Consider the following 26957-nt stretch of genomic DNA (forward strand, 5'->3'; position numbering starts at 1 on the left):
ACAAAAGGCAGTTCTCGGCAGCACTGCTTTAATCAGCCCGGGAAGCCGCGGGCGCGATGCTCAGACCTCAGCCGCAGTCCATGTCGGGGTCGTCTGCGTCGGGCTCCGCCGCGCAGAGGTCATCCAGGGCAGCCTCTGCGCCAAAACCAGAGGGCTCTGCTCTGGCGGAGGCCGGAAGCGCCGAAGCCCGCCCCCCCTCCCCCTCCCCCTCCCCGGAACTGACCCGCCCGCCAGCCCAGGCCTCCTGCTCAGCTACTGGAGCAAAGTGATACCAGGCAATCAGACAGGGATGTCTCTGGAAAACCCGTGGCTCTGTCAGGCCGACCGACAGGAGCCACAGGCAGCCCGGTGCTGGCGAAGGCTGTGGACAAGGCTGTGGACGGAGGGCCGCAGGCCAGGAAACCCGACTTGTGCCTGCACTTCAGGGTGTCCCCCTCCCGCCACCTGCTCACCTTCGCAGTCGGTCACGTCGGGGAGACTGCGGATGAGCGCGCTGATCCCGGGCACGGCCTGGTCGTACTGGTGCAGGACCCCCACGCAGTGCACGGCGAAGAGCTTGTCCTTCTGGGACAGGCTGTGCAGCAGCAGCGCCCCGTCCCGCAGACACCGCACCGTGCGCCTCTGCTGCGCCGTCCTCGGGGCGCCCCCTGCCCTCCGCACTGTCAGCCACTGTCTGTGCAGCACCACCGTGAGCACCCGGACCACCTGGGGTGCAGGCCGAGGTCAGGTCTGGGAGCTCCTGCACCCCAACAGCCTGCTCAGCCCGAGTGGTGGCACTAGGGTGAGGGGCAGGAAGGGGTCCTGGTACATGCTGCTCACCCACCCACAGACCCGCCTCGCGCCTGGGCTCTCACCTCCGTGTTGCACTGGCAGCTGGAGCCAGTGACTGGGGACAAGGGGCTCTGTACGCCCAGCTTGGCCAGGAGCCACACGGCCTAGAGCAAGAGCAGACGTTCCGGACGAGGCCTGGGCTCAGCGAGGCCTCCCCGGCTTCAGAGGCGACAGCTGCCTGCATGAATGGGGCCCAGGACGCGGTGGATGTGGCCTTCCCAGACCAGCTCAGGACCCCCACCTGTGTCCCCCCACCAGCCACAGGCCTCCAGCCCCAGCCCAGCCCCAGGCCAGCCGTCGGGCACCTCCGCCCAGTCCCAGGCCCCGGGCTCCACCTCCTCCCATCTGTGTGGTCATCTACCCTGTTCGTGTCCACATACACCTGCGACCAAGTTCACTTTCTCCCCCAGCGACAGGGGGCGAGGCTCGCAGGGAGGGTGTGGCGTTACCTCTTGCTCCAGGTGGAGCCACTGCGTGTCCGTGGCCGCGCCGTCGGGCCTGGAGGTGATGTACGTGTACAGCAGCAGCAGGAGGCACCCTTCTGGAAAGGTGTCCACCTCTCGCTCAGGGGCCCCCACGAGTGCAGGAGCCCCCGGAGCCCAGCCTGTCCCTGTGCCCCCTCTGCCCCTTACCCGAGCGGGAGCAGAGCTGAGGTGCCAGCGCCTGGTGGTCTGCCAGGAGGGCCAGGAGCTCCACCGCCAGCAGCACGCTGGGCAGGGCGACGTCTGGGCAGAGGCACCGTGGCAGCAGCGGGAACACACACTGGAACCTGAAATGCAGGCCCAGAGGTTGGCACCTCACCCGACCCCACAACTCGCCTCCACTTCCCGCCCGAGGGAACAGGAAGCCCACGCAGGCCGTGCAGACAGGCCTGGCTCAGAGGCCGGCCGACCACCTCCTGGACGTGAACGAGTGGGCACGGCCCCGCTGGGCAGCTGTGGCCGAGGCAGCCTTGCCGCTCAGTGCCACCGGGAAGCGGCTGCCTCCCTGGCCCGAGCTCCTCCCGGCCTCAGCTCCCAAGTGGGGGGCAGATGTGAACACGGGTGAGGAAAGCGCCCTGGCCCACACCCAGGCCTGGCCAGGCTCCAGAAGTGACGGGCGTGGACTGGGCTCTGGTTGGGTCTCGTGCCCGCTCCTGAGCAAGGGCCATCCTTGCCCTTGTCGGTGTGAGAAGGTGCGTACGGGGTGAGCGGGGGCGGGGCTCTGGGCACACGGCTCCCCAGTGCCAGGCCCAAGGCACCGCTGTTACCAAGGAACCAAGTCCCGAGACAGCCATTTGCTGTGTCCACCTGCACAGCCTGGGGGGGAGGCCGTCCTCCCGTGCCCCCTCCTCGCACCCGCAGCCTCTGAGCACACAGCATCGGGGGTTGGCCATTCCCAGAATGCACCAGGACGCAAGCTCTCACTGTTCCCGCCAAACTCTTAGAGCAAACCCTGCGTGGTGGGCGGGGAAGCCGAATGTTCTGTTGCCAGGACGCTGGGCTCTAACCTGCTTGTGAGAAGTGGCCCTAACTTGTCCACTAAAGCCCTGAAACCAGCGCACAGAAAGCCCGTCTTTATGTACAACAGCGTGTCCCTGCCGACAGCACCCGGGCCGCTCGGCTGGAGGTGGGGTGCGCTATTCGCCCCAAGGCCGGCCGTCCTAGTGCCTGGGAGCAGCCCTGGACCGACTGCTCCCAGCGCCTGAGGTGATGTGCCCTCAAGCCTGGTGGGCACGGTGCCCTGAATGAGGCCGCAGCCCGTAGCACCGCGTACTGCGTGACAGCCATGGCACCCTCCCTGGTGGCACCTGTCCTGGCTTTTACACCAAGATCAAGTGGGAGCGGTGGTGGCTCCGCCTGCAAGTGAAGGAATTCAGAGAAGCTCCAAGAGGGAGGCAGTGTCAGTGACCGAGAGCAAAGGCTGGAGACGCACTGCTGGGAACCCACCCAGCACCCTGCCCCTGGGGTCTCGGGCCCGTTTCCCGCCTCCACACAGGCCAGGTCACTCAGCAATACGGAGTGCCGGGGGCCGGGCTGAGGGTGGCAGAGGCACCGTCCGGCTGTGGGAAGCCCAAGGGTTGAGGTTTGCTGTCCTACGGACAAGCTGAGAGGAATGGAGGATGGAGTCTATCAAGAGAAATGGTAAGACGTGGTTTCGTGTTGTCATCTAACAAACACGAGACCACCAGCCAGCCCCTGAGCTGGGCTGCCTGGCAGCTGGGTGAGCCCTGTGCCCACCAGCTGCCCACACGCACTGCAGTCCTGCCAGCCCTGGGCACCACCTCAGGGATGGACCAGACCGGCCAGAACACCGTCCGGTGGAAACCAGGACCTGAAGTGCTTAGACACAGGAGCTGAGCGCAGGGAGGAGAAGATAACGTGGCAGCAGCCACCCAGTGTGAGCGGCGTCTCGGGCAGCAGCGGGGGGGGGGTGGGGGTGGGGTGTGTGTGGGGGGGTGAGGTGCCCCCAGGCATGCGGCTCGGGGCCCCCACGCTAGGAACTGAGGACCAGAGGGCTCGTGAGCTGTTAACTGTGCCATCCCTGCCCACAGACCCCCGAGCAGGCAGCCTGCGGCTCAGGCACGAGGTGGGCACAGCAGTGATGGGCAGACCCCCTGCACCTGCTGCTTCCTTGGGGACCCCTTAGATGTGGTTGTGACATGTGGTCCGCCTGATCCATGTCCAGGTTCAAAGGCCTCTTGGCCCAGCTTCTGCCCATCCGGGGGCAGGACATTCCTCCAGCGCAGCTAACGGCCTCTTGTAGCGCGTGTCTTTGCTGACCTGCTGTACGGCGGCAGCGTTAACCCAACAAACCGCCTCCTTGGTTCTCCCCTACCTAGTCCCACCCCCCGTCACTTCAGAACTCCCTGAACAAGGCCTAGAACTGAGCAGCAGACAAGTCAAGACATGAGCCAAGCCCCAGGGCCACAGGATAGCCCTCAGGTCAGGGAAGGCAGAGAGCCGCTCGCAGGCGCATGGTACCTGGGCAAGAGCTCAAAGGGAGAGTTTTCAGCTAATTTCACCAGCACCTTAAGGCACTGGCTGAGGAGGCTGGCTGGAAGGTGGCCTGCGGCTGCGGAGGAGAAAGCTAAGAGGCGGAGCAGCGCCTCCAGCAGGGGGTGCTGGCCTTGGTCCCCGGCAAGGCCCCCCGCGGCTGAGGGGGTGTCCCCAGGGGGAGGCGGGCTCTGGCTTCCTTCCTCCGCTCCGGACAGCAGGCGGCGGACCACGGCCCCGCTGTGGCACACCAGGTGCTGGAGGACGCCCAGCGAGGCCACGCAGCAGCTCTCCAGGCTGCAGAGGGAGTCCTCGGCGCTGGCCTCCGCCCCGGTGCTCCCGCGGGAGGAGCGGGAGGGCGAGCCCCCCGGAGCGCCGCTCCTCCTGGCTGCTGCGGAGTCCTGCAGCGCCTGGCAGTGTGAGCCCACGAAGAACTGCACCAGGGGGAGCAGGTGCACGGCGCCAGGAAGCGGGCAGAGCGGGAAGGCTCCCGGGTCCCCCTCTGCTGAGGCCCTGGCACAGGAGTCCTCCTCCCTGGCGATCAGGTTCAGTCCCGTCAGAGCCAGGTTCTGTGCTTCTCGTAGGGCCGAGAGGGGAAACGGCCCATCGCGAGAGCCTGTGGTCCTCAGGCCTGAAATCCCAGCCCCGGCGCTAGCGACAGACACAAAAGGAAAGGCACAGCGTGAGATGGGGATACGGTCAAGGCCCCAGACAACTTGCCCCCCAAATTCTCTAGCTGCCCTGTCCAGCCACAGGCCTCCCAGGCTGGCCAAGTCCCAGAAAGTTCTGGAAACTTCTTTCTCGACAAGCTTTGTAGGAGTCATGCTTACCTGCCAAGCCCCAGGGGCTGCAGCAGGGTGCTGGTGGGAGCCTCAGAACCACAGCTCAGGAGGTGGCACAGACCGAGGGGTGACCCCGGGATCAACGGCTGCTTCAGGAGAAGGCTGATCAAAATGGAACCTGCAGAAGACAAGGCGACGCTCGCAGGTGCTCACACGGGAGGCCTTTCTGTGTCCTCGGAAGGAAACGGAGGGCTCCCTGGGTGCACTAACCCACTGGGGCCCCTGGTGAGGAGGGCTCTGGGACACGCCTGCCGGGGCCCCTGCCATTCTCCAGTCTCTGCTGAGTCACAACCATGCCTCCCGGACCCTCGGAAGGATTGGCTGGGGCGCAGCTGCCGGGCGAGGAGCCATGGCCCCTCCCGGCCTGGCTGAGGACGCGCAGCCTGCAGAGCACAGTGGGAGCCAGCAGGCCTCCTGCAGGAGCCAGGGTTCTGGTACCTTGAGGGTTTGATCTCTGCATCAGGCTGCCAACAAGACTTTTTGGGGACTCTTCTTGCTTTGTGGGGTCACCTCCCAGACTGTGGGTCTTATTTTCTGGAATCAGATAAAATGTGAATCAAAACTCGAGCACAAAGGCACAGGCCTATCAGCAACGCTAGACACAGTGGCTTGGAACACAGTGCCTCCAAGCGGGAGCCATGCGAAAAGGAAAAGGAGCTGCAGCTGTTCGCCCCCTGCAGGCGAGCGGCGGCCCAGCAGCGGCCTCTCCTGTCCTTGGTGCTGCAGCTGCTGCCCGAGCTCTGCACGGGGCTCTGGTTGCCCGCAGCCCTCCGGTGTCGTCAGCTGTTTCACAGAGAGGACAACTGAGGCACGAGGGCGAGCAACTGGCTCAAATCACACACGCCGGTCAGCAGTGGACGGGGCCTCCTGGCCAGGCTGTGGGCTCCACTGCCTGCTCGTCCCCCCACCCCACGCTGCCCCTGGACTCCAGGGGTGAGTGGCTGAGGCTCTCAGAGGTGGGCGACGGCCAGAGGCTGGAAAGGGCTGCGAGCGGCAGGGGCGGGGCAGGCACCGGAGGGTGAGGTGAGCTGGCACAGCGCAGTCTCCGTGGAGCCCCCCTGCTGCTGGGCTGTTGGTCTCTGGACAGCAGGGGTGTCCCTCGGTCCGGCCTGAGCGGAACAAGAGGGAGGCTGGGCAGGAGGGGAACACAGGGCCCTGCTACGAGCTGTGTTTCTGGCAGGTTCTGATGCTGCCAGGGGTTCTAAAATGCGCCTGCCAGCACTTTGGCACCGTTCCCTTCAAAGGTGCGCCCGAGCTTCCTTCCCCTTCACGTGGCCGACTCAGCGATGTGCTTCCAACAAACAGGACGTGCAGAAGCGCCGCTACGGCTCCCGCAGCGAGGCCACAAGTAGGACAGCCCCCACCGGGCGCCCTCCCCCCTGGGCTCCCCCCCTCTCTCTGGGTTTGCTAGGTCTAGTGAAAGCCAGTCACCAGGTGATGAGATCAGCCACAGAGCCTGTGGAGGCGCCCACAGCAGAGAGGAATTCCATTGCCAGCCCCGTGACTGAGCCCTAGACACGCCTGCTGGGGTTCTAGCCCAGCTGTGGGCAAACTACGGCCCGCGGGCCGGATTCGGCCCGTTTGAAATAAATAAAACTAAAAAAAAAAAGACCGTACCCTTTTATGTAATGATGTTTACTTTGAATTTATATTAGTTCACACAAACACTCCATCCATGCTTTTGTTCCGGCCCTCCGGTCCAGTTTAACAACCCATTGTGGCCCTCGAGTCAAAAAGTTTGCCCACCCCTGTTCTAGCCCCTGCAGAGACAAACCATCGCCATGGGCCCTGTCAGAACTGCTGGCCCACAGAGACCAGGAGACAATAAAGACTCGTTTTAAGCCACAAGTTTGGGTGGTCGGTTACACAGCAATAGGCAACGGACAGACTGACTTACCCTCTCGGCCCGCCAGCGACTTGCACCCTGGCTCTGGGTGGCGGGGGTGGGGAAAGGACATGTTAGCATTAAAAGACTCCTTTGTAGGGAAAGATGGTTTTCCAAATTGTGGAGAACACGCTTCTGGCTTTAGAACCACAGAAGGGCTTTTCCTAGGACTAGAAAAAGTTAACTATGAATGCAAAGTAATGATTCTGCTAAAAACACTTCAAATACCTGGTTATACATTCTAACAGGCTTAGAGCTTTTCATGTGCTCTGTCTGCACACGTCTGTCACTGTGTCAGGTCGGCACGTAACCGCAGAGGCATTTTCATAAAGAAAGAGGAGCCGCTGCCATTACACACAGGGATGCTAAGTGAACGAAGACAGAAAAGGACGAGAACCATGATTTCACTCACATGTGGGACAGAAAACAACAAATGAACAAACAACAAACAAACTCATAGGCAGACATCATGGTGGTCGCCAGAGGGTGGGGTGGGCGAGGACACGGAGGGTAAAGGGGCCACACGGAAGGTGATGGAGGCCTGAGTCCGGGTGGTGAGCGCAGTGGAGCAGACAGGTGTGTGTCAGGAAGCTGCACACCTGAAACGTACACACTGTGACCAGCCAACGCTTCCCCAACAAATAAAAAGAAAGAAACGTAGTAAGACTTGGCAGTGCAGCAATAAACACGCAAAGCAGAAAAAAACTCAAGGCATTTTAATCCAAAGTCTTGAAAAAAAATTTCATTTATTTCCATATTATTCTAATCCCCCAAAATATTGGCCATAATTCTATCAAAACATGTTTTCATGTGGGATGACCACTTTTTAAATAGGGACTAAAGTCAAAGATTTTCAGTAGAAAGAGGGTCAATTAGAAGGTGTGTTGTCACCTGAAACTAATATAATATTGAATGTCAACTGTAACTGAGAAGTAAAAAATGATTTAAAAATTTTTAAATTAAGAAAAATGGTGTGTTGTGTCCTGCAGCTTGAAAGGGAGCCGGCTCCTCAGTGCCATGGTCTCTGTGTTCGAGGCCGTCTCACCCTCTGATGGTGTCAGCCAAGGCCCTTCTGTGTGAAGGGCGCGGACCGGTCCCCTCCGCTCTCCTCTTACCTGGACTACAAGGCAAGATGCAACTGCACACCCGGCCCATGAAGGGCCAAGGCTGCAGACGCTCACCACCAGAAAAGGCGCCCGAGCCGCACTATGCAAATTTCAAGGCTGACACCGACACTGTCCCGCCTTCCTGGCAGGCAGGGAGCGGACACAGGCCACCAACAAGCTCATCACACCTGCAGCAAGAGCGGGGCTGCTGGACAAAGGCCCCGGGGCAGCGAGTGAGGGAAATGCCCCACGGATGCTTGGGGCAAAATCAGTTATTTAACACAAACGACACCCAAGTGAAGACTGACGACCCCAGAAGTTTGGAGATGACCTCGCTGGCCTCTTCCAGCCCGAGGGGTGTGTTACCAAGTCCTACACACGGAAGCAGGTCTAGAGTGTGGGGTTTGATGCTGTTAACGCCCCCAACCATCCCAGCCTCATCCAAACCACCTCTGAGCCTTCAGCAAAGAGGACCCAGGGCCACGTGCAGAGTCTAACCGCCTGCAGGACTAGCCTGACACTGTCCTCAGACCTCCTCCGACACACGCACCACCCTCACCTGCCGTGGGACACGGAGGGAACAGCTGGCTTATGTGTTCGTTCACTGCACTGAAGCTTTGTCCTTAATTCATTCATCTCCGCATCTTTAAACTGGAGTTCGGACTGCAGCGACTGGAGCTGGAAGGGAAGAAACATACTTCGTCACATGTACATCACATGCAGATACCACCGGCTTCCAGATCCCCAGCTAAAGGGGATCAGCAGTGAGGATGAGAACAAAAATGTGCTAAAAAAAAAAAAGGGTGAAAGCCTGCTGACGTGATGCCCTGCAGCATCGGGCTCAGCCTTCTCTCTGGGAGACTGCACCGTCTGCCAGAAACAACCGTCTTCATGGTGGGGATCAAATAATGCCGGCCACATGCCCAGCACAGGGCTTGACAAGGGCCCTATCTCACAGCCCATGTGACCTTTCAGTGAAGGTGGCGCACAATCCCAGGCCTTCTGGGAAGTCAGGGCAGAGCACCTGGAAGTTTCACTAAAACCCATGCGTGTGCCGAGACCTGCTGCTCTAGCCTCAGGGCCTGCAGCCACCATAGCCGCTGTCCCTCCCGAGCACACTCCGTGCCAGGCTCGCTCCAGGCAGCCAGTGCAGAACGTCTGGTCTCACCGACCCTCCAGGTCACTTCCTGGACAGATGAGGGATGTGCGGCCCAGAGCTCAGGGCACTGCCGAGGTCACCACTGGTGTCATGAAGCTGGACTCTAACGCTGGTTGGTCTGACTGCTAAGCCCTTGCTCTTAATCATGTAGATGGAAAGGCAGCCACTGCTGTTGGTGCTGTTGCTGCTGTCAAGTTTGCTAAGTTTGCTGAGTGAAGTGATGGCTCTGGAAGTGCCGAGGGGCAGGGTGGCATCCACTGGACACCTACTCTTCTTCTTTGCAGAACAGCACCCCTCCTGAGAAGCAGGCACCCCCACCTCTGACCATGTGATCTGAAGGACAGCCACTGCCTCTGTGGTGACAGTGACTGGTTCAGGGACAGGCGCCTGGCTCAGGTCAGACAGAGCTTAAATGTTAAAGCTTCCCCAGAATTTTACAGCTTGAGGAGGAGCCAGGCGCTGTGAGCCCAGGTGCTTGCAGAGAGCACCCTGCACCCTGAGGACGGAGCCTGGCTGCAGCAGCGGTTCAGGATGGGCCTGGCCAGGCTTGAGCCCCTCGGGCCCGCACACCACTTCCCCCAGACTTAGCGGGACGTCGACCCCTTTCCTCTTGGAGCAACTAGATCGGCTGAGTTCCCCTCGTTCAACCTGCTTCTGGAGCCTAAGCTAGTGGTTTCTTCCTGCCAGGACCAACTACCACAGCAGAGCAGTGCATCTACGCCCTTCGCCACGCGCAGAGCCTGGAGAACAGGACCCGCATTCACTGGTGACGGAAAGTACTGAACACAGAACTGCTGGCATCTTCCTGAAGTTTCACAGGAACTCTGGCCGCTGCTTCTAAAGGAACCCAGCGAGCGGCCGAGCTGGGGTCCGAAACGAAAACACAAAAGCGCGGGTCACCTTTTTGGAGAACTCCTTCTCCCTGTCGCTCAGTGCCTGCGCTTTCTCCTGCTCCAGCAGGAAATGCGATCTTCTCTGTTCCTCCAAAACGGATTCCGTCTGATGCAGTGAGTCCCGCAAAACTTTAATTTCTCCGTTTTTAATGAGAACTTCTTCTTCCATTGCCTTCATCTGGAAATGCCAAACCGACCTTGTGAAAAGTTTGTCAAGGAAAATTACACATGCACTTACGTCCACACGCGGCTGGGAGGTGGAGAAAGCGCGCGTGAAACGGGTCCCACAGACCAGTGAGTGCTCACAGTACCTGCCCCCCCAGACGCCACTGGGGTTGGCTCGGCCTGCTCACTGACTGGCTGATGCCCAGCAAGGCGGCTCACACACACACGTCCCTCACGCATGCAGACGCTGGGAACCCAGTGAGCCTCACACTTCACAGAACTAAGATTCCACATCACGTCCTGGTTCCCAAGGGACCAGGTTGGTCTCAGGAAGGATATCTGCTTTTTTGGCAAAACTGCTACTGAGAACAGCTACCACTACCATGTGTGTCCCTTAGGTGACACCTGCTGTGCACTGTCTGTGCTACAAGAAGCCTGCATCTCGGGGGGGTCTGGTGTATAGTTTCCTTTCTTGCCTGGTCTGTTAGGAATCTCAGGATTGAGTCTCTTTCGGCCTCAATGATCTGGCTTTCTTTTCCCAGCCTTCCCCCATTTATGGGGTGACTTCTGAACTCATTTTAAAACTTTTATATATTTAAAAAAAACCCTTTTATATGTCACTGCACCATGCATGCACAAGTGACGGATTAGCTGCAGAAACCAAAGATGAAGTCACTTACCTTCTCTTTAAGTTCTTTGTATTGGGCCTGAAGTAACTCTATTTCAAAATTATCCTGGACTGCAGCACTCTCTCTGTTTCTCCCTGCAGGACTTTTGGACACCCCACCTGATCTGGGGGCGCTATGAACACCTGTAAGAAACAGTTCCCACATTGTCCCACTTCTGCCAGACAATGCTGGAAAGAATCACTCTCGAAAGCAAAGTAGAGAAAGATCTAGTATGAGATACAGATATTTTCCAACCTAGGAATGACTCAAACTCAGAAATGATCCCTATGAACTAACAGATGCCGCCACCCTCCCCCATCACCCCCACAATGTTAAGTCTCATCTAAAGGCTGAAAGGCGCTGTGAAGATCTCGCGGGTCAGAACTCAATGATCAGTGACGCAACCGCCCTGAGCAGCTACAGTATGGCAGGCCTGGGTCAGTCCCTGCTCACAATGGGGTGCTGAGCAAAGCGACTGTCCTGGTGCCCGTGGAGCTCACAGGACATGAGGAGAGCAATGCCCAGTCTCTGTGTCGCAAAGAAGCAGGGAGAACTCAAGGAACAAAGGAAGGTCAGTGTGGCTGAACCCGAGGAGGACGTGGGAAAGGGACAGACCGCGCTGGGCCTGTCAGGCCATGGGAAGGGCTCTGGTCTTCCCACTGGAAACCGCGGGAGGGGTGTTCACGCGCATCAGTGTGAGACGCAGCCCGTCTGCGTGTGGAACAGATCACGCTGGCTGTGCTGTGAAGTCTGACCTGTAGGGAGTCAGATTGGAACTGGGAAGACAACATCCTAGAGGACCTAGACTGTTGTCCAGGGGAGGGCGGTGGTACCTTAGATCAGGAAGATGGCAGAGATAATGCAAAGAGGTCGGATTCCAGAGGTGCATTAAGGAGGTGAAGGTACAGGAGTTGGGAGGGAATTAGGTGTGAGGCCACGGAAAGGGAGCGTTGCCTTGTGCCAGCTGAGAGGCAGCGGTGCTAGTCACCACGGTGCAGAGCATCTGGTCACCGGCCAGTGTTTTCTGAACGTCTGTTTTGCCAGGTGCCAGGCTGGAGATGCTGGAGGACTGGGTCCCCAGGAAATGACTGTGGAACTGAAGATGCCTGCGAGACACCCAAGAGACGCCAGGTGCCCTCAAAACCTTTCTCTCTCGCCCTGGCCGGCTGGGCTCAGTGGATAGAGCGTCGGCCTGAGGACTGAAGGGTCCCCGGGTTCGATTCCGGTCAAGGGCACGTGCCCAGGTTTTGGGATTGACCCCCAGTAGGGGCTGTGCAGGAGGTGGCCGATCCATGATTCTCTCCCATCACTGAGGTTTCTCTCTCTCTCCCTCTCTGAAATCAATAAAACATATGTATTTAAAAGAAAGACGTTCTCGCCCTGACCGGTTTGGCTCGGTGGATAGAGCGTCGGCCTGTGGACTGAAGGGTCGCAGGTTCGATTCCGGTCGGAGGCGTGTGCCTTGGTTGCGGGCACATCCCCGGTGGGGAGTGTGCAGGAGGCAGCTGATCGATGTTTCTTTCCCATCGATGCTTCTAACTATCTCTCTCCCTTCCTCTCTGTAAAGAATCAATAAAATATATTTTTTTTAAAAAAAGACAAAAAAAAAAAAAGACAGATGTTCTCTTTCTGGGAGCCCAAGACTTCATTCGTCCCCAGCTAGATAGCATGTGAGCTCCATGATGGAGGGGCTTTTGTCTTTTGCTCCTTGCTCAGTGAGCTGCAGCCCCTAAGGGTGGGCTCCTAGCTCAACTACTGGTTTATAAAGGAGCAAGTCTCTCTTATCTCCTGCCTCTGCCAGGCCCTTATGCTCACGCAGCTGAACGGGGGCAGTGGCCTCCATGCCACCTCAAGCCTCCCGCAGGAATGGGTCTTCAGGCGGAGGCGCCGGTTCTGACGGTGGAGGGAGCGTATCCCAGGGACCTGCTAGAACGAAGAGCTTCAGAAACTAGTTACTTGTTAACCTAGTTTCCTGCGTTTCAAATCGGTGTGTGACATTCCTGACCCATGTCTCCCCCCAGAATCAAGGGAGCTTTGGGGACACGACTGCTGCTTACATCAAGCAGTTCCTAGATTTTATTTAAAATTTTTTTTATTGATTTCAGGGAGGAAGGGAGGGGACAGAAACATAAATGATGAGAGAGGATCAAGGATCGGCTGCCACCTACACGCCCCCTCCTGGGGATTGAGCCCGCAACCCCGCGTGTGCCCTGACCGGAACCGAGCCCTGGACCCGCCTGCGGGCCGACGCTCCGTCCACGGAGCCCCCCAGCCGGGGCGAGCAACTCCCAGCCTTGAAAGAAGCGAAGGGCGGCGAGGGTGCCGGGCCCAGGGCCGCGTCGCCTCCGGGGGGGGAAGGGGACCCGGCGCACTCACCGGACGCGCCCCGAGCCGCGGGCGGGCACTGGCTCAGGGCCTGCGACGCCAGGATGTCCAGCTCCTCCAGGTCGTCCGCCGTGAAGTCCCCGTGAAGGCCGAACGGGTCCTCGGGGTCCGGGGCTGCCGCCGACGGGAAGCTCCGCGCCCGCTTGCTCGGGGGCTGCCTGCTGCTGGGCGCCGGGCCGAGGCCGGGCGCCAGGGGCCCGCCCCGCCGCCTGCTGCCCGGCGCGGGGGCTCCCGCCATCCCGCCCGCCGCCCGTCGCCCGCCGCCCGCTCCCCGAGGCGCAGAGCCGCCGGGTCGCCGCGAGGCCGCAGGGGGACCAACCGCCGCGCGCCGCCTGCCGCCCCCGCCGCCGAGGCCACGCCCCCTCCCGCGAGCCAATCGGCTGCCGGCGGGCGGGCGCGGAGAAATGACGCACGTCGCGCGCGCCCCGCCCCGCCCAGTGCCCGCCCCCCGCCCCCCGCCCCCGCGGCCGCTGCTCTGCGGGCCTGAGACCCGGCCCTGAGACCCGGCCCTGCGCCGGTCCGGCGGCCCGGGGTGCGTCCTGGGCGCCGAGCCCCCGCGCGGGTGCTGCCTGCGGCGCACGGTCAGGCTCAGGGTCTCGCGGGACGCTCACGTGCGCACGTCAATCGAGGCCGCCTCCGGCGCGGTTCGTCCCGCCACCTCGCTTCACCGCCCGATCCACCGGGACCACCGGGACCACCTCTCGCAGACCCGGAGGTTCCCTCGGGGTGGGGTCCGGCGGGGAAGCGAATAGACGGAGCCGTTGGGAGCAGTTATGTTCGAGTCCTGCATGTGTTGCAGGTGCCTGTGTTGGGGGTGGGAGCCAAGTCCTCGGCAGGTACCGGCACCCATTCTGTCCGCGGAGCGCCTGGGTGTCTTCACCCACGTGCCGGCCGTACAGACGCGAGAGGCTCGGGGAGTCGCGGCGGCCCTGGCCCCCCAGGCGCTGGCATACAGAGCACTGGCCGGCAGGCTTTCTCGGCAGCAGCATGTGCAGGACGGCCCGCAGGCGCTGGGTGTTGGAGAGGAGCGGGCAGTGCTCTCAGCCTTGCGCGCTCAGTGCCGGGCGTCGCCTGGGAATGCCCGTGAAGGCGGCAAGTGGAAGGCCTAGCGGGTCTCGAATACCTGCGTTTGGAGTTTGAGGTCATTGGTCCTTTCCCTCAGCTGCCCGGACGGGACACCGGAGGCTGAAGTCGTAACTGCTGGCGATGTGCAGAGGCAGGAGCGCACTCGGTTCCGGGAGGGATTAGGTTCCGCCTGGGACACTGCGGCGCTGGCTCTGGGGAGGGCTGGGTGCCGGCTGGCCAGGCCCCACAGGGAGAGCCCCGGCCCCGAGCCCCAGGACGGTGCCGGTGGCCCGCGGCTTCCCAGGAGGACCCAGCAGGCTCTCCCCCTTTTCTGTTAGCACCAAGCACTTTAGTCATAAAACAGGGTTCAGTTTATCAAAACCTTTTCCAGTTTTGCCCTAGCAAAATCTGACCATTTCTAGACCTTTTGGGGTTTGTTTTTTGATCCTCACCTGGGGACATTTCCCCCCATTGATTTTTTTTTTAGAGAGAGTGGGAGGGAGAGAGGAACATCTGTGTGCGAAAGATAACATGGATGGGTGGCCTCCCCCTCCCCTCAGGATGGAGGTGTGTACCCTCGACCAGGAATCAAACCCGGGACCCTGTCTGCAGGCCGACGCTCTAACCGCTGAGTCAAGGGCTGGGGAGACCCTGTGGACACATCTGAGAGGAGCTTAGCATTATTCCCATCGCTGTGTCGGGTCCCGGAGGGGAAATTCAGACTTGTGCCTCTGAACTGCCTCAGTACATACGCATTGAGCACACATTATGGGTGGCCTGTCCTCCAGGAACTACCTCCTGGAGTGAAGCTCCTGTCAGGAGTCAACAAATGTCCGGAGAAAAATGAAACACTGGGCCTCCACTCTAGTGGCCAGGAAGAGCGGGCCACCTAAGGGCCTCCAGGAGCTACAAGAGTGACAGGCAGGGAGGCGCCGGCGACAAGGTGAGGCATATAGGCCACTTGCTTGGAACATAGGCCAGAGGCTCAGACGGATCAGGGTGAGGAGGAGGAGCTGGTGTCCGGGTCCTTAGGGCTTCACTGTCATTGCGGAGACTCTGGCTTTTGCTCGAAGAAGCTGCTGAAGAGTTCGAGCCCAGGAGACACCAGGTAACAGCTCAGCAAGGTGGCTCTGGGTCCTGACGGGAGGGAAACAGGGTCGGGCAGGAAGGTGACTGCAATAACCCAGGTGAGGGTGTTAGGGTTGGGGATGGTTCTTGGGAGAAATATGAAGGGTCCGATTTAACTTTCCTGACGGACTGAATGTGGGGTGTTAGACCCTGGAACCCAGGGCGGCCCTTCCTAAAGCCCTAGTGGGAATGCGGGCCCGGGGATCCGGGGACCCGGGGACCTGGGAGTAAGCTTGCTTCTTAGACTCCAGGAATCTCTTCGTTTGCTTCCCTTCATGGCGCATGTCATGTGCTGTCCTGCTCCCTCCTGGAGAAGTTCCTTGACAGCAGGAACTGTTTGCAGACACAGGCCCAGCCTGCACGTAGCAGTCTCTACACGAACAGTTGAGCATCCCCGTCAAAAGGCAACGTGGATGTCCTAACACAGAGGGTGGCCTTTCTTTCCAAAATACAAACTCTCCCACTAACGTCACGTATTCTTTCGTATGTACAACCACACAGAAATGACAGCCATTTCAAGCGAGTTGGTTTAATTCCAGGTGGTACAGAACATCTTGAAAAACACACTTCGACAGGACTCTGAGCTGGGTTTACTCTGACCACACAGCTACGGTTGAAATGGCAGAATGAGAAGAACTGAAGAGATGAGCCAATGCATGATTATCATTATCATTAACTTTTTTTATAAAAGTTTATTCTTAAATGTACCACAGCCTCCAAGACAACACTTCATTTTAGCTACAGGTGGCAAGAGATGTGATGACAGGGAATCCTGATGTTAAAACAGGAATGGAGCTAAGGACCACCACTGCCCCAGGCACAGGAACAGTTCACTTTTTGCCAGATTTCTTAATTCCACCTGTGGCTGCAAAAGGAAAAAAGTGTCAGTTAGGGGAGAACACAGTTCTGGTAGGAACCCTAGCAAGGCTCTGCTCTCACAGTGGGCGTTCTCTTTGACACAAGCATGTACGGGGCTTCCCCATGTTACCTACTCCGGGGGAAGTAGGGTGAGGATGAGGCAGGAAGGGCTGTGACTGGCCTGGAGCTACATCGTGCGGTGTGCTTCATGCAGACTGGCTCACTGAGTACAGTCTCCTAGCAACCCACTGTACAGACACTGAAGTCTTAGTGTCAGGTGTTACTCAACGTTACAAACTGGGATGTGATGAAGCCAGGATGCCAGCGGGTAGTCTGACTTCCAAATCTATATCCCTAACTGTTACATCATACCACACTACCTTCTACATTGTGATCCAGTATCTTATTTTTCCCTATTTACAAATGACTACAGCTGTGGCAAACAGGTAATTTAGGAAACAGTTGTAGAATTAAGTATCCCCAATATAGGAATGAAGATCCTATTGTGACAAACTAAACTTTTAAAAAGTTACATGATGTGCACAGCCCCGTGGCTCAGTGGTTGAGCGTCCATCTATGAACCAGGAGGTCATGGCTCCATTCCCATTCAGGGCACAGGCCCGGGTTGCAGGCTCAATCCCCAGTGTGGGGTGAGCAGGAGGCAGCCGATCCATGACTTTCTCTCATTATTGATGTTTCTATCTCTTTCTCCCTCTCCCTTCCTCTCTGAAATCAGTAAAAATGTACATATATTAAAAAATAAAAAAGGACACCCCATCACAGCATTCAAAAAGGACGCTCAGTGCGATGTGGCTAACAATGAAACCCACGGGAGAAGCCCTTCCAGCCTCTACTGCCCCAGGAGGCTCACTGCCCCGGCTGGGCACAGACCCCGCGGGGGAAGCAGCCCCCATGGGCGAGCGCAGACAGCACTGCAGCGGCACAGAGAACATGGGGCTGCTGGGCCTGACGCATCTCGGTCTGAAAGGGGCAGAGCGGAGGGGCCGGCTGAAAGCATGTGGAGCAACAGCCCGGCCTGTGCTTGGCATTTCAGTCCAGGCTCACCCCGACGTCGGCGGACCGGGACGCCCAGCACGCACTACCGTCGACCAGGGGCAGCGAGTCCCGAGCCGAGAACACGACTCGGGGCAAGAGGCTGCGGGCTACTCGGAAACTCAGCGGCGTGCGTTCCGTGGGCGATCTGCACGGCGCCTCTGCGTGTCACCAGGGAAGGCCGGGCTGCCTGCTGCGGCCACGCCACGCCTGGCCCCGGCGGGCACCGAGCCCCGCGACCTCGCCGCTCACCGCGGGGGCAGGACAGGGCCTGCTGCGCCCGCCCTCCGGCCGGTGCTCGGGACCGGCGTCCGGCTCCGCTCCGCCGGGCCCTCACTTACCCAGGGGGCCCTTCCCCGCCGCCTTCGCTTTCAGCTCCTCGAGCTTCTTCTGCTCCTCCTTCTGCCTCTGCTTGAACGCCTTGTCCTCCTGGGGGGCGAGCGAGTTCCGTCCCGGCGGGTCCCGAACCGGCGGGCTCCCACCCCGCGGGCCCCCACCCCTCCGCGCCGCCCACGCCCCGCGCTCACCTCGTCCATCTCCTTGGCCTGCTTCTTGGGCTGCTTCAGGGGCTTCTTCTTGCCACCTGCGGGCGACACGCGCACGCTCACCCGGGCCCCGCGTCGCCGGGTCCCGTCCCGTTCCGCCCCGCCAAACCCGCACACTCACCTTCGCGGCCGGACATGGTGCCTGCCGCCCCGGCCCCAGACCCTGCCACCGGAAGCGGAGCCCCCGGCCCCGCCCCTGCGCCTCCACCGGGCCCGCTGATTGGCTCCCAAACAGGAAGTCGTGTGCCCGCTGCCGGAAGCGGCCCGCTGAAGGCGGGCGCAGGCGCTCCTCTGGGTTTGCGGCTCCGGCTCTAGGCAGGCCAGGTACGCGGGGTGGCACTGGGGGTCCCGCCGGCCGGGGCGGTCCGGCGCCGGGAGGGGTGCTTCACCGGAAGGCGCCAGCCCCGGGCCGTGCGCGGGAAGGGAAGCCCTGCAGGTCGAGGGAAGGGCTTGTGCGAAGACCTCGGAGCTTGGCGCGTTTGTGGACCGAGGGAGGCGCCGCGAGGCTTGGGGAGGCGAGGGAGGCGGCGGAGGGGGTAGACCACCCGGTCCCCCGAGGGGATCGGGGTTTATCATATAGCCCGGGTGGCGGCTTTTTGCAAATCGTGTTTGTGCTGAGTGTGTGCTACGAGCAGAGAGTGCTCTAGGCCCCGGGGACGCAGCCGTGGACGGAACAGCGCCTGCCCTGGCAGAGCCGACGTCCTGGGGTGACAGACGGACCGGAAGCCCAGCAAACACGAGAAATACCTGTCGCGGGTCGGGTGACACGTCCCTGGAGAAAAGTAAAGCAGAGGCAGTGGGTAGGAATGCCGGGGGGTGGGGGTGGCAGTGAGGTTGAGCAGGCCTTGGGAAGGGCGGGGAGCTCGCGGCACAGATACTGAAAGCTGGTGCGGAGGCCCCAGGGGGAGAGGCCGGTGTGCTCCAGCCGCACCAAGAAGGCCACGCACCGCAATGGTGTGCGTTGAAGGACGCTTAGGGAACCTTATTGTGGCAAACATTTAGCAGTTTGTGTGTGTATCACATCATGGCATTGCACACCTGCCACTTACACAGCGGTACATGGCAATTATCTATATGTATAAAAACCAAGTGACTGGAATGACCAGTTGCTATGATGTGCACTGCCAAGGCCAACCGGCTCGATCTCCATCGGCCCCCCCAACCTCCCGCGGCCTCCCCCCCTCCCCTGGCAGGCCCAGCCCCCGATTGGCCCCGCCCACTCCAATTGGGGGCAGGGTCAGCTGGCCAACCTCCTGTGCCCCCCCCCCCTCCACACACTGGCCCCCGTGGCCCCCATTGACCCCCATGGGGCAGGCCGGCTGGACCTCACCTGTGCACGAATTCATGCACCAAGCCTCACAGGGGTGGGCAAACTTTTTGACTCGAGGGCCACAATGGGTTCTTAAACTGGACTCAGAAGAAGGAGCTGCGGCCGTGTTTCCGATGTTGCCATGTTAACGCTGCTGCTGGTGAAGGAGCGGAGGGGAGAGCAAGAGAACCCTCCGTTCTTCCGGCTCCGCGGGCCGGATAGAACAGCCGAACGGGCCGGATCCGGCCCGCGGGCCGTAGTTTGCCCACGGCTGAGTCTAGTATCTCAATAAAGCTGGGGGGGGGGGGGCGGGGTCCTTGTGATCGCAGCAGAGGAGAGACTGGAGGGAGATGAGGCCAGGAAGCCCGAGAGCAGGTGTGCCCTGCAGGCCATGGGGAGGGTTGGCTTCTGGCCTGAGAGAAAGGGGGAGCCGTCGCAGGGTTTGAGCAGAAGAGACATGTTCTGAAAGGACCACAGCTCTGTCGGCAGGAGACTGTAGGGGCCAGAGCAGAAGCAGGGAGGCCTGTCCAGAGGCCCCCGGGATGGCCCGGGCCATTGGGACGAGTGGGGGCAGGGCTGGGGCAAGAGGAAGAGGGACGCTGGATTTGGGAAGGAAGCGGCGAGGGCTGGTGGGCTGGACGGGAGGTGGGAGAGGAAGCCGAGTCCGGAGGATGAGAGGTTGTTGGCCTAATTTGGACGTAGGGGTTTCCATCGATGGAGAGATGGAGACGGAGAAGGCTGTGGGAAAGGCAAGCCTGGAGGGACGAGCAGTCCGATGTCACCGAGCTCCTCTCGAGGGAGGGCTTAGGTAGCACTTAAAAGGCCACGTGTGTCTGACGGAGAAATAAAGCGGGCAAGGTGGGCAGAGGGAGGTTAGAGGAAGGCCTTGCCAACAGGTGATACCTGAGCAAAGACACGGAAATCAGGGTGAGCCGACGGGCCGGGTGGAGGAATGGCAGGCACAGGTGGCCGTGCTTAGCTGGTGGGCTGGCTGAGCGGAGGGCGGGACGGAGAGGAGGAAGAGGACGAGGGCGAGGGCGTGCTGGCCACCGCAGGGCTGGGGCTCGTGCCCGGGAGTCGGGAACTGAGGGACGGACCTGGCGTAGGACTTAGCCTCTGGCCGCCCTGTGCAGAGCAGCTGTGCGGGCAGGGCAGGAAGCCAGGCTTAGGAGGAGGCTGTAGCTGCCATCTCTGCCAGGGACGGGTGTCCTCCTGGGGCCGGGGCCGGGCTGCTTCCTGCTGGTGGAGGAAGAGCCCGGAGAGAAGGCGAGGGAGGCCGGAGGGAGCGGAGAGGGGGCGTGGTTTCCGGAAGAGGGTGCTGGAAGCTGCAGGTGTGGGGGAAGAAGTGGTGGAGCCTTCGGGGGAGAAGGGGGTGAGGAGGGAGCGACAGCCCCAGACGCCCTCTGCTGAGCGCCGCTTAGGAGAGCGCCCCGCGCTGGGCTGGGCCGCGCTGGGCTGGGCTGGGCAGGGCTGCAGGCTGCCTAAGAAGGGGCTCGCCCGCAGGGTGGCTGCGGGGTCACAGCCGGTGTGCGGTGGGCACTGCGTGAGGCCTGGGTGGCCTGCCAGACCCCTGGGGTGTGGATGGCATGTGCTCCCGTGGGCCTGAGCGCTGGGACTCGGGTTCAGGGCAGCACCAGCTCGGAACCACTGCCCCGGGGAGGCCCCCTTCGCGCTCTCGGCCCGGCCACGCTGTCCAGGGGCTGAGTCCCCACCCTGCGGCGGGGCTGCGGCTCAGCCCCCTGTGCCCAGGTCACCCGCATCAGGAAGCCCCTCTCGGACCTGCAGCGCCTCCAGTGTCTCCCTGTCCAGCGTCCTCTGCCGTTGGCCACCAGGTGTCACTCTGAGTCCGGACTTGGGGGTGGTGGAGGGGTTTGGCCAGAGGAGGGTGCTGCCCGCCCAGGGCTGCCCTCTCCTGGGCAGGGGGGTTCCTCTGTCACAGCTGCTCTGGGGCTCGGCCAGGCCTGACGGGATAGTGGAGACGCCCAGCCTGTGCTGCTCCCTCGGGTGGAAGAAGTAGGTGGGGCCCCACACATCAGAGTGAGGCTGGAAAGGCAGGGGCCCCAGGAGCTGAGCTGTGGCCGTGGCTGCGGCTGGAGAGGGGGGAGCAGCTCCTGGGACAAGTGAAAGGGAGCCTGCGCCCTGGAGCGTGTGGGCATGGAGGGCGGGCGGACAGGCTGCTGGGAACCTCGGCCGTCCATCCGTCTGTCCGCTGCTGGGAACCTCACCCTGTCCGTCCATCCGTCTGCTGGGAACCTCGGCCCGTCCGTCCGTCCGTCCGTCCGCTGCTGGGACAGGCTGGGTCCTCGCTGTGAGCACCTCCGGGGCGTCTGGGAGGTTGATGGTCGCTACGGGAACCTGCCCCGAAGCCCCTCAGGTCTCAGTTTCTTAGGGCGTTTGTGGGGCTTTGTCAGCGTGGACACAACTCAGATTTGGCCATTTTCTTCGACGTCAGAAACCTAGGCCCAGCGTTCTAATCTGAGTCGTAGCAGAGCCCTGGGCGGTGGGTGCAGCGGGGGCTGGTGTGGAGGGGGTGGGGGCCTGGTTCCCTACGTGTGGCTTCCCTGGGGCCGCCGTCCTGGCGCTGCCGCCACCTCCAGGCCCCGCAGAGTGGCGCTCGGTTCGGACCCTTTAATGGCAGCGGGTCGGTTCAGAGCTGACCCGAGGCCTCGCCACCTGAGTGGCCAGCCTTCCTCAGCGGGAGCTGACCCGTCTGTGTCCCCCCGCAGATCTCCCGATGTCGGGGTGCAGCACCGTGCCTGCCATGCAGTACGCCGTGGGCGTGCCCCCCGCGCTGGTGCGGAGAGGCCTCCTGGGAAGGGACTTCCTGGTGACCAGGACGCTGTGCAGCCCGGGCGCCCGGCAGCCCCGAGAGGACAGGCCTGAGGAGGAGGCCCTGCGGCTGCCCCAGCGCCTGGCGGTGCAGGGCCGGGCCCTGGGGCACCGCCTTCAGCAGCGCGCCGCCGCCAAGGCCACCGCCTGGTGGGAGAGATACGAGGAGTTTGTGGGGCTCAACGAGGTCCGAGAGGCCCAGGGGAACGTGGCGGAGGTGAGGAGGCCGGGGGGAGGGCGTCCTCTGACCCGGGAAGCGGCCGGTGGCTCCTGCCGGACAGGTCGCCAGCCACATCCAGGCTGGCCTTTTCCTGAACGAATTCCGCTCGCGGGGGGTGGATGGGGAGATTGGGGCGCCCTCCGGGCGGCTGGCTACGCTGCTCCTGGAGCCAAGCTGCTGACCAGTGGCCTGGCCACGAGGTCGTCGGGCAGGCAGCGGTACTTCCCTCCTGGGCTGCGTGGGGTGATGCGAGTTGCCTGCAGGGTGACTGCGCCCTGTCCCAGCTCTCACCGCGTGGAATGGAGCCTCCCTGTGGAGGCGGAGGCCTTGGGGAACTTCGTACCGTGAGGGGGGAAGCGCTGCCCATGATTGTCAAGTCCTTTGTGGCGGCGGAAACACATTCTGCCCCTGCCCCTGCCCCTGCCCCTGCAGACCAGCACCGCGAGGGGGTTACGTGGGCTTCCGCTGGAGGGTTTTTTGTTTTTTGTGTTTTTTTTTAAATCCTCACCCGAGGATATTTTTCATTGATTTTTAGGGAGAGTGGAAGAGAGAGGGAAAGACAGAAACATCCATGTGAGAGACACGTATCGACTGGTTGCCTCCTGCATGAGCCCCGACCAGGGCCCAGGCCGGGGAGAAGCCTGCAACGAGGTACGTGCCCTTGACTGGAATCGAACCCAGGACCCTTTGGTCTGCAGGCAGACGCTCTATCCACTGAGCCACACTGGCCTGGGCCCGCAGGAGGTTCTGAGGCCCAGTGCTGTCCCTCCCCTTGGAGGCCATGACCCTGGCTGAGCAGTGCCTCTCCTGGCGCTGTTGTGAGGTGTCAGTACGGTGACGCACAGAACGTCTTAACGTTGCGGACCAGTAGTTTCATTGCTAGCGTTACCCAGTGGCCAGGAGAGTTTCTATTGAACGCGTACAAAAAGCGTTTTACATAAATGTTAAAGGCAGGCGTTAAAGTTAAACACCCGCTGCATTTGGAAGTCATTTATTAAACGTTCTCACAAGCGGATACCTTTTGAGAGTACGATACTTCATAAAACACTGTGATAGGAAGCAAGATTCTCCCATCGCCGCGACGTGCTCAGAACAGTTTCCTTCCGGGGTTTGTCCGACTCCAGTCGCTGGCTTGGCACCGCAGGCCGTGCGCATTCTCGGCTGTTTCCCAGGTCCTCGGGCGCGTGTTCCCACGTGAGTGGGTAAACCCGCTGGTTCTGACGAGGGCACAGGGCTGCCCTTTGGGGGTGCCTGGCTGAGCCAGGATTCTGTTTCTGAGGCTCAGCCTTCCTGCCCTTCCCACACCCCGCCCCCCAGCCCATATGGTTGGGAATGAGCCGGGCGTGTGGGTGCGGAGAGAAGAGGCCGGCAGCTTCCTGTTCTCCCCGCAGGCCGAGAAGGTGTTCATGGTGGCTCGAGGCCTTGTCCGCGAGGCTCAGGAGCAGGTGGAGGTGCAGCAGGCCAAGCTGAAGGAGGTGAGGGACCGCCTGGACCGCATCTCCAAGGAGGACAGCCAGTACCTGGAGCTGGCCACCCTGGAGCACCGCATGCTGCAGGTAGGCCCCGGGGAGCCCTCCTCACCTGGGCAGGGCCCAGCGGGCAGGCCAGGGAGGGGCCAGGTGGGAGTCCCGGCTGGTCTGATGGTCAGGCCTGGGCAGGAGTAAACCAGAAGCTCCTTGGAGGGACAGGGCCCCAGGCTTGCTCAGCCCATCGCCCACGTCCTCCCAGAGCACTGGGTGGACGTGCCGGGCACGTGCTCTGGCCCCAGATTGCCAAGGAGGGGCACCAGAGGGTGCCAGACACTCCCCTCTGGTAGGCACATTCCTCGTCTGGCAAACGCCAAGATGGCTCGGGTCGGAGGATAGTGCGGCCGCTCGGCCACCCCGACTCCTTTGCTCCCCCACACCAGGCTCACGCTGCCGGCATTCGTTGGCATGTCATCTGTGCCGGGCACAGGCTGAGCCTCGGGGTGACCGTGGGAACCTGCTGGCAGCTGTGGCGGGGGGCCCGGTTGCACGTCGCCGCTGTGTAACCAGCTGCGCTTCCGCAGGAGGAGAAGAGGCTGCGCACAGCCTACCTGCGGGCCGAAGACTCCGAGCGAGAGAAGTTCTCCCTCTTCTCGGCGGCCGTGCGGGAGAGCCACGAGAAGGAGCGCACGCGGGCCGAGAGGACCAAGAACTGGTCCCTCATCGGGTCGGTCCTGGGGGCCCTGATCGGCGTGGCCGGCTCCACCTACGTGAACCGCGTGCGGCTGCAGGAGCTGAAGGCCTTGCTGCTGGAGGCCCAGAAGGGGCCCGTGAGCCTCCAGGAGGCCATTCGGGAACAGGCATCCAGCTACTCCCTCCAGCACCAGGACCTGCACGACCTCATAGCGGACCTGAGGGGCCTGGTCCAGGCTGAGCCGGGGCCGAGCTCTGGGGCCCAGGCAGGGACCCCCGCCCGGGACAGTGACGCAGACGTCCTCTCAGCCGCCCTGAGAGAGCAGCTCAGCCACTCCCGGCAGGTCCATTCCTGTCTGGAGGGTTTGCGAGAGCAGCTCGACCGCCTGGAGAAGACTTTTGGCCAAGTGGCCGGGGTGGTGCAGCTTGCGAAGGCCGCCGACCCGGCTCTGCCTGGCTCTGCACTGGAGCCAGGGGGCCTGGTCTTGGTGCTGCCGGACATGGAGCAGCGGCTGGAAGCCCAGGTCAACAGGAACACCATCTACAGCACGCTGGTCACCTGCCTGACGATCGTGGCCACCATGCCAATGCTCTACATGCTGTTCAGGGCCAGCTAGCCCGACCGGCTCCGAGGGCCTCGGCTGGCTGGTGTGGATGCAGTAGAGGGTCCTGGTGGGGAAGTGAATCTTGGGGGACACACGCCACCTCAGCCTGAGCCGGGTACCATCTGTGTGGTGCCTGGCAGACGGACACATTTTCCTTCTTGGGCAGTGCTCATCTATATTAATTATGAAAACTTTGTGCTAACATCTCATTAACATGTCTTTGCGTTTATGTTATTTAAAGTAATTTATATCAACTGAGTTTTACTTTTTGAAAGTTGAGATTCAAGACTCGAGGGTTTGCAAAGAACTTATATACTTATTAGAGGCCTGGTGCACAACATTCGTGCACTGTGGAGGGGGTGGTCCCTCAGCCCAGCCTGTGCCCTCTCGCAGCGCTCCCCCTGTGGGAGTGCACTGACCACCAGGGGGCAGACGCTCAATGCAGGAGCGGATGCCCCTGGTGGTCAGTGCACATCATAGCAACTGGTCGTTCCACCATTTGATCAATTTGCATATTACCCTTTTATTATACAGGATGTGCATAGCCCACGGACACAGGCACTAGGGTAGTGAAGACCTGGGGGGTTGAGGACGGGGGTTAAGGGAGGGGGGTGGGAGATATCTGTAATAACAATTTAAAAAACATTTTAAAAAATTAAAACTATTTAAAAAATAAAACAACAAAAGACTTGAGGGCTGGTCTGGAATTACTCTCCCCCTTCAGCTCCTCTTGTCTCATGGTCTCCTTGGTTCGGGATGTTCTGATGGGTTTACCCTTGAGGTCTGGGCCTTCATTTTGGGTTTCCTGGCCTGCCCTCTGCCTGCCCAGCTGCCCGTGTCAGGTAGCCTGGCCGTTCAGTGAGTGGAGCCTCATCTGCTGCCCACCGTTGGTAACCATGGTTACTGCCCCTCTCTGGATCACTTCCTCTGCCACGGTGGGGGGAACCCGCTGGTTCTAATGCTGGCCAGATACTCAGAGGAGAGCTGGGGAGGGTGATAAATACTCTGGAGACATAATGACGGGACTGGTGGCCAGTCTGGGTCCCTGGGGCAGTGCTTTAGGTGCCACTGGGCTGAGTGTCCCCCTACACAGCCCAGGGGTGGCCCTTACAGGCCTGAGCAGAGGTCAGCTTGCCGGCAGCCGGAAAGGGAGGCGGTGGTGGGGAGGGCCTCCCAGAGGTGGGCGGTGCCTGGGAGGCATGCAGGCTGACTACCCTGAGGACCTCTGACCTGCTTTTTCCAGGGGGAAGGGCAAACTTTGACCTCCCGGGCTAAATGGCGTGGGTGGCCTTGTGTGTCCTGAGTAAGCAAGGGCAGTGGGGAGGCGCTTGCACTCCCGTTGGGCGTCGGAGGACTCCTTTCGGAGCACCCCGAGGTGGTGCCCGGGCCTGTGGGCATGTGCCCCTGGGGGCGTGCTGAGCAGAGGCCCCTGGAGCCAGTTTCCCAGGAGGTGCCCTCCCTCTTTCAGGCTGTGCTCAGTCCAGGTGACTCACACACACACACACACACACACACCCTGACCCGGTGCTATGAACTGCTGCTGAGCAATTGGTCCCTTGGTCATTTGGTCGTTTCATCCCTGGCAAGGTTTTGTTTGTTTTTGTTGTTCTTATTTTTACTGATTTCAGAAGAGAGAGAGAGAAAGAGAGATAGATACACTGATGAGAGAGAACCATTGATCGGCTGCCTCTTGCACACCCTTGCCCCCCACTGGGGATCAAGCCCATAACTGGGGCATGTGCCTTTGACCGGAATTGAACCCGGGACCCTTCCGTCCACAGGCCAACGCTCTATCCACTGAGCACACTGGCTGGGCAGCAGGGTTTCCCTTGTAATGGTCCTCAGGATGGTATGGGATGAGATGACCTCTGCACGTGGGCTGTTCCAACTCCTATGGGGCAGGAGGGGCCGTATCTGTGGACAGATGAGGCTACAGTGGGGTTTACAAGTCCCAGGTCCCCCTGTGGGTGAGGTAGGTCCAGAAGGGTGTGCACTTGACCAATGGATTTAGGGAGGAGAGGGTTACAGACGCTGAAGGGCTGCCCCAGTAGGAAAGCTGTGACCTGGCTCAGGGGATGGCTGTGGGGGGGTGTGGAGCATAAGGTGAGAGAATGAGGGGGCGGAGCTGGGGTGCCAGATTGGCAGGCACCTGGGGTCCTGATGTCCGAGGCAGGGGGTGAGGGAACTGGGGAGGGGGTCGGGGAGACGGGAGGGAATTTGGGAGGCAGAGTTGGGTAGATTGGAGCGAAGGCAGACTCTTTCTTTTTGTCCTCACCC

General features: G+C 60.9%; 3 protein-coding genes across 6 annotated transcripts; 1 reads left to right on the forward strand and 2 right to left on the reverse strand.

Moving 5' to 3' along the window:
* Positions 1-4: 4 nt before the first annotated feature.
* ATRIP (ATR interacting protein) lies at positions 5-13147 on the reverse strand (the record flags this gene model as incomplete). Of its 2 annotated transcripts, none has more annotated exons than XM_081106028.1 (13): positions 5-135; positions 453-705; positions 855-935; positions 1281-1372; positions 1464-1600; positions 3795-4457; positions 4637-4766; positions 5087-5182; positions 6546-6703; positions 8199-8317; positions 9699-9869; positions 10537-10667; positions 12901-13147. In XM_081106028.1, 13 exons carry the CDS (start codon positions 13145-13147, stop codon positions 68-70), a joined length of 2346 nt encoding a protein of 781 aa, XP_080962154.1. In that variant the 3' UTR covers positions 5-67. The 2 variants fall into 2 exon arrangements, 1 of the variants encoding a protein (XP_080962154.1); XR_013996786.1 differs by having other exon boundaries at positions 6-135; positions 855-1009.
* Positions 13148-15606: 2459 nt separating this feature from the next.
* TMA7 (translation machinery associated 7 homolog) lies at positions 15607-17760 on the reverse strand. Its single transcript, XM_081106629.1, has 4 exons — positions 17680-17760; positions 17541-17596; positions 17355-17442; positions 15607-15967 (listed from the first exon to the last, which is right to left on the reverse strand). The coding sequence occupies exons 1-4, from the start codon at positions 17693-17695 to the stop codon at positions 15933-15935; spliced, it is 195 nt and encodes a 64-aa protein (XP_080962755.1). The 5' UTR covers positions 17696-17760; the 3' UTR covers positions 15607-15932.
* A 50-nt stretch (positions 17761-17810) lies between these two features.
* CCDC51 (coiled-coil domain containing 51) lies at positions 17811-25372 on the forward strand. Of its 3 annotated transcripts, none has more exons than XM_081105521.1 (4): positions 17831-17882; positions 21594-21913; positions 23308-23472; positions 23967-25372. In XM_081105521.1, the coding sequence occupies exons 2-4, from the start codon at positions 21602-21604 to the stop codon at positions 24690-24692; spliced, it is 1203 nt and encodes a 400-aa protein (XP_080961647.1). In that variant the 5' UTR covers positions 17831-17882; positions 21594-21601; the 3' UTR covers positions 24693-25372. The 3 variants fall into 3 exon arrangements, with proteins under 3 accessions (XP_080961648.1, XP_080961647.1, XP_080961646.1); XM_081105520.1 differs by lacking the exon at positions 17831-17882 and adding an exon at positions 20227-21175; XM_081105522.1 differs by lacking the exon at positions 21594-21913 and having other exon boundaries at positions 17811-17882.
* The last annotated feature ends 1585 nt before the right edge of the window (positions 25373-26957 follow it).

This window comes from Myotis nattereri, assembly GCF_964212035.1.
Source record: "Myotis nattereri genome assembly, chromosome: 14".
Lineage (NCBI taxonomy): Eukaryota > Metazoa > Chordata > Mammalia > Chiroptera > Vespertilionidae > Myotis > Myotis nattereri.

Bases quoted from the DNA above. Each gene is read 5' to 3' on its own strand.
- TMA7 (XM_081106629.1), bottom strand. The intron at 17,443-17,540 runs GTGAGCGCGGGG...CTCGCCCCCCAG, and splicing joins AGGCCAAGGAGATGGACGAG to GAGGACAAGGCGTTCAAGCA. The intron at 15,968-17,354 runs GTAAGTGAGGGC...TTCCTTTTGCAG, and splicing joins GGCGGGGAAGGGCCCCCTGG to CCACAGGTGGAATTAAGAAA.
- CCDC51 (XM_081105520.1), top strand. From the start codon at position 21,022: ATGGAGGGCGGGCGGACAGGCTGCTGGGAACCTCGGCCGTCCATCCGT. The intron at 21,914-23,307 runs GTGAGGAGGCCG...TTCTCCCCGCAG, and splicing joins CCCAGGGGAACGTGGCGGAG to GCCGAGAAGGTGTTCATGGT. The intron at 23,473-23,966 runs GTAGGCCCCGGG...GCGCTTCCGCAG, and splicing joins TGGAGCACCGCATGCTGCAG to GAGGAGAAGAGGCTGCGCAC.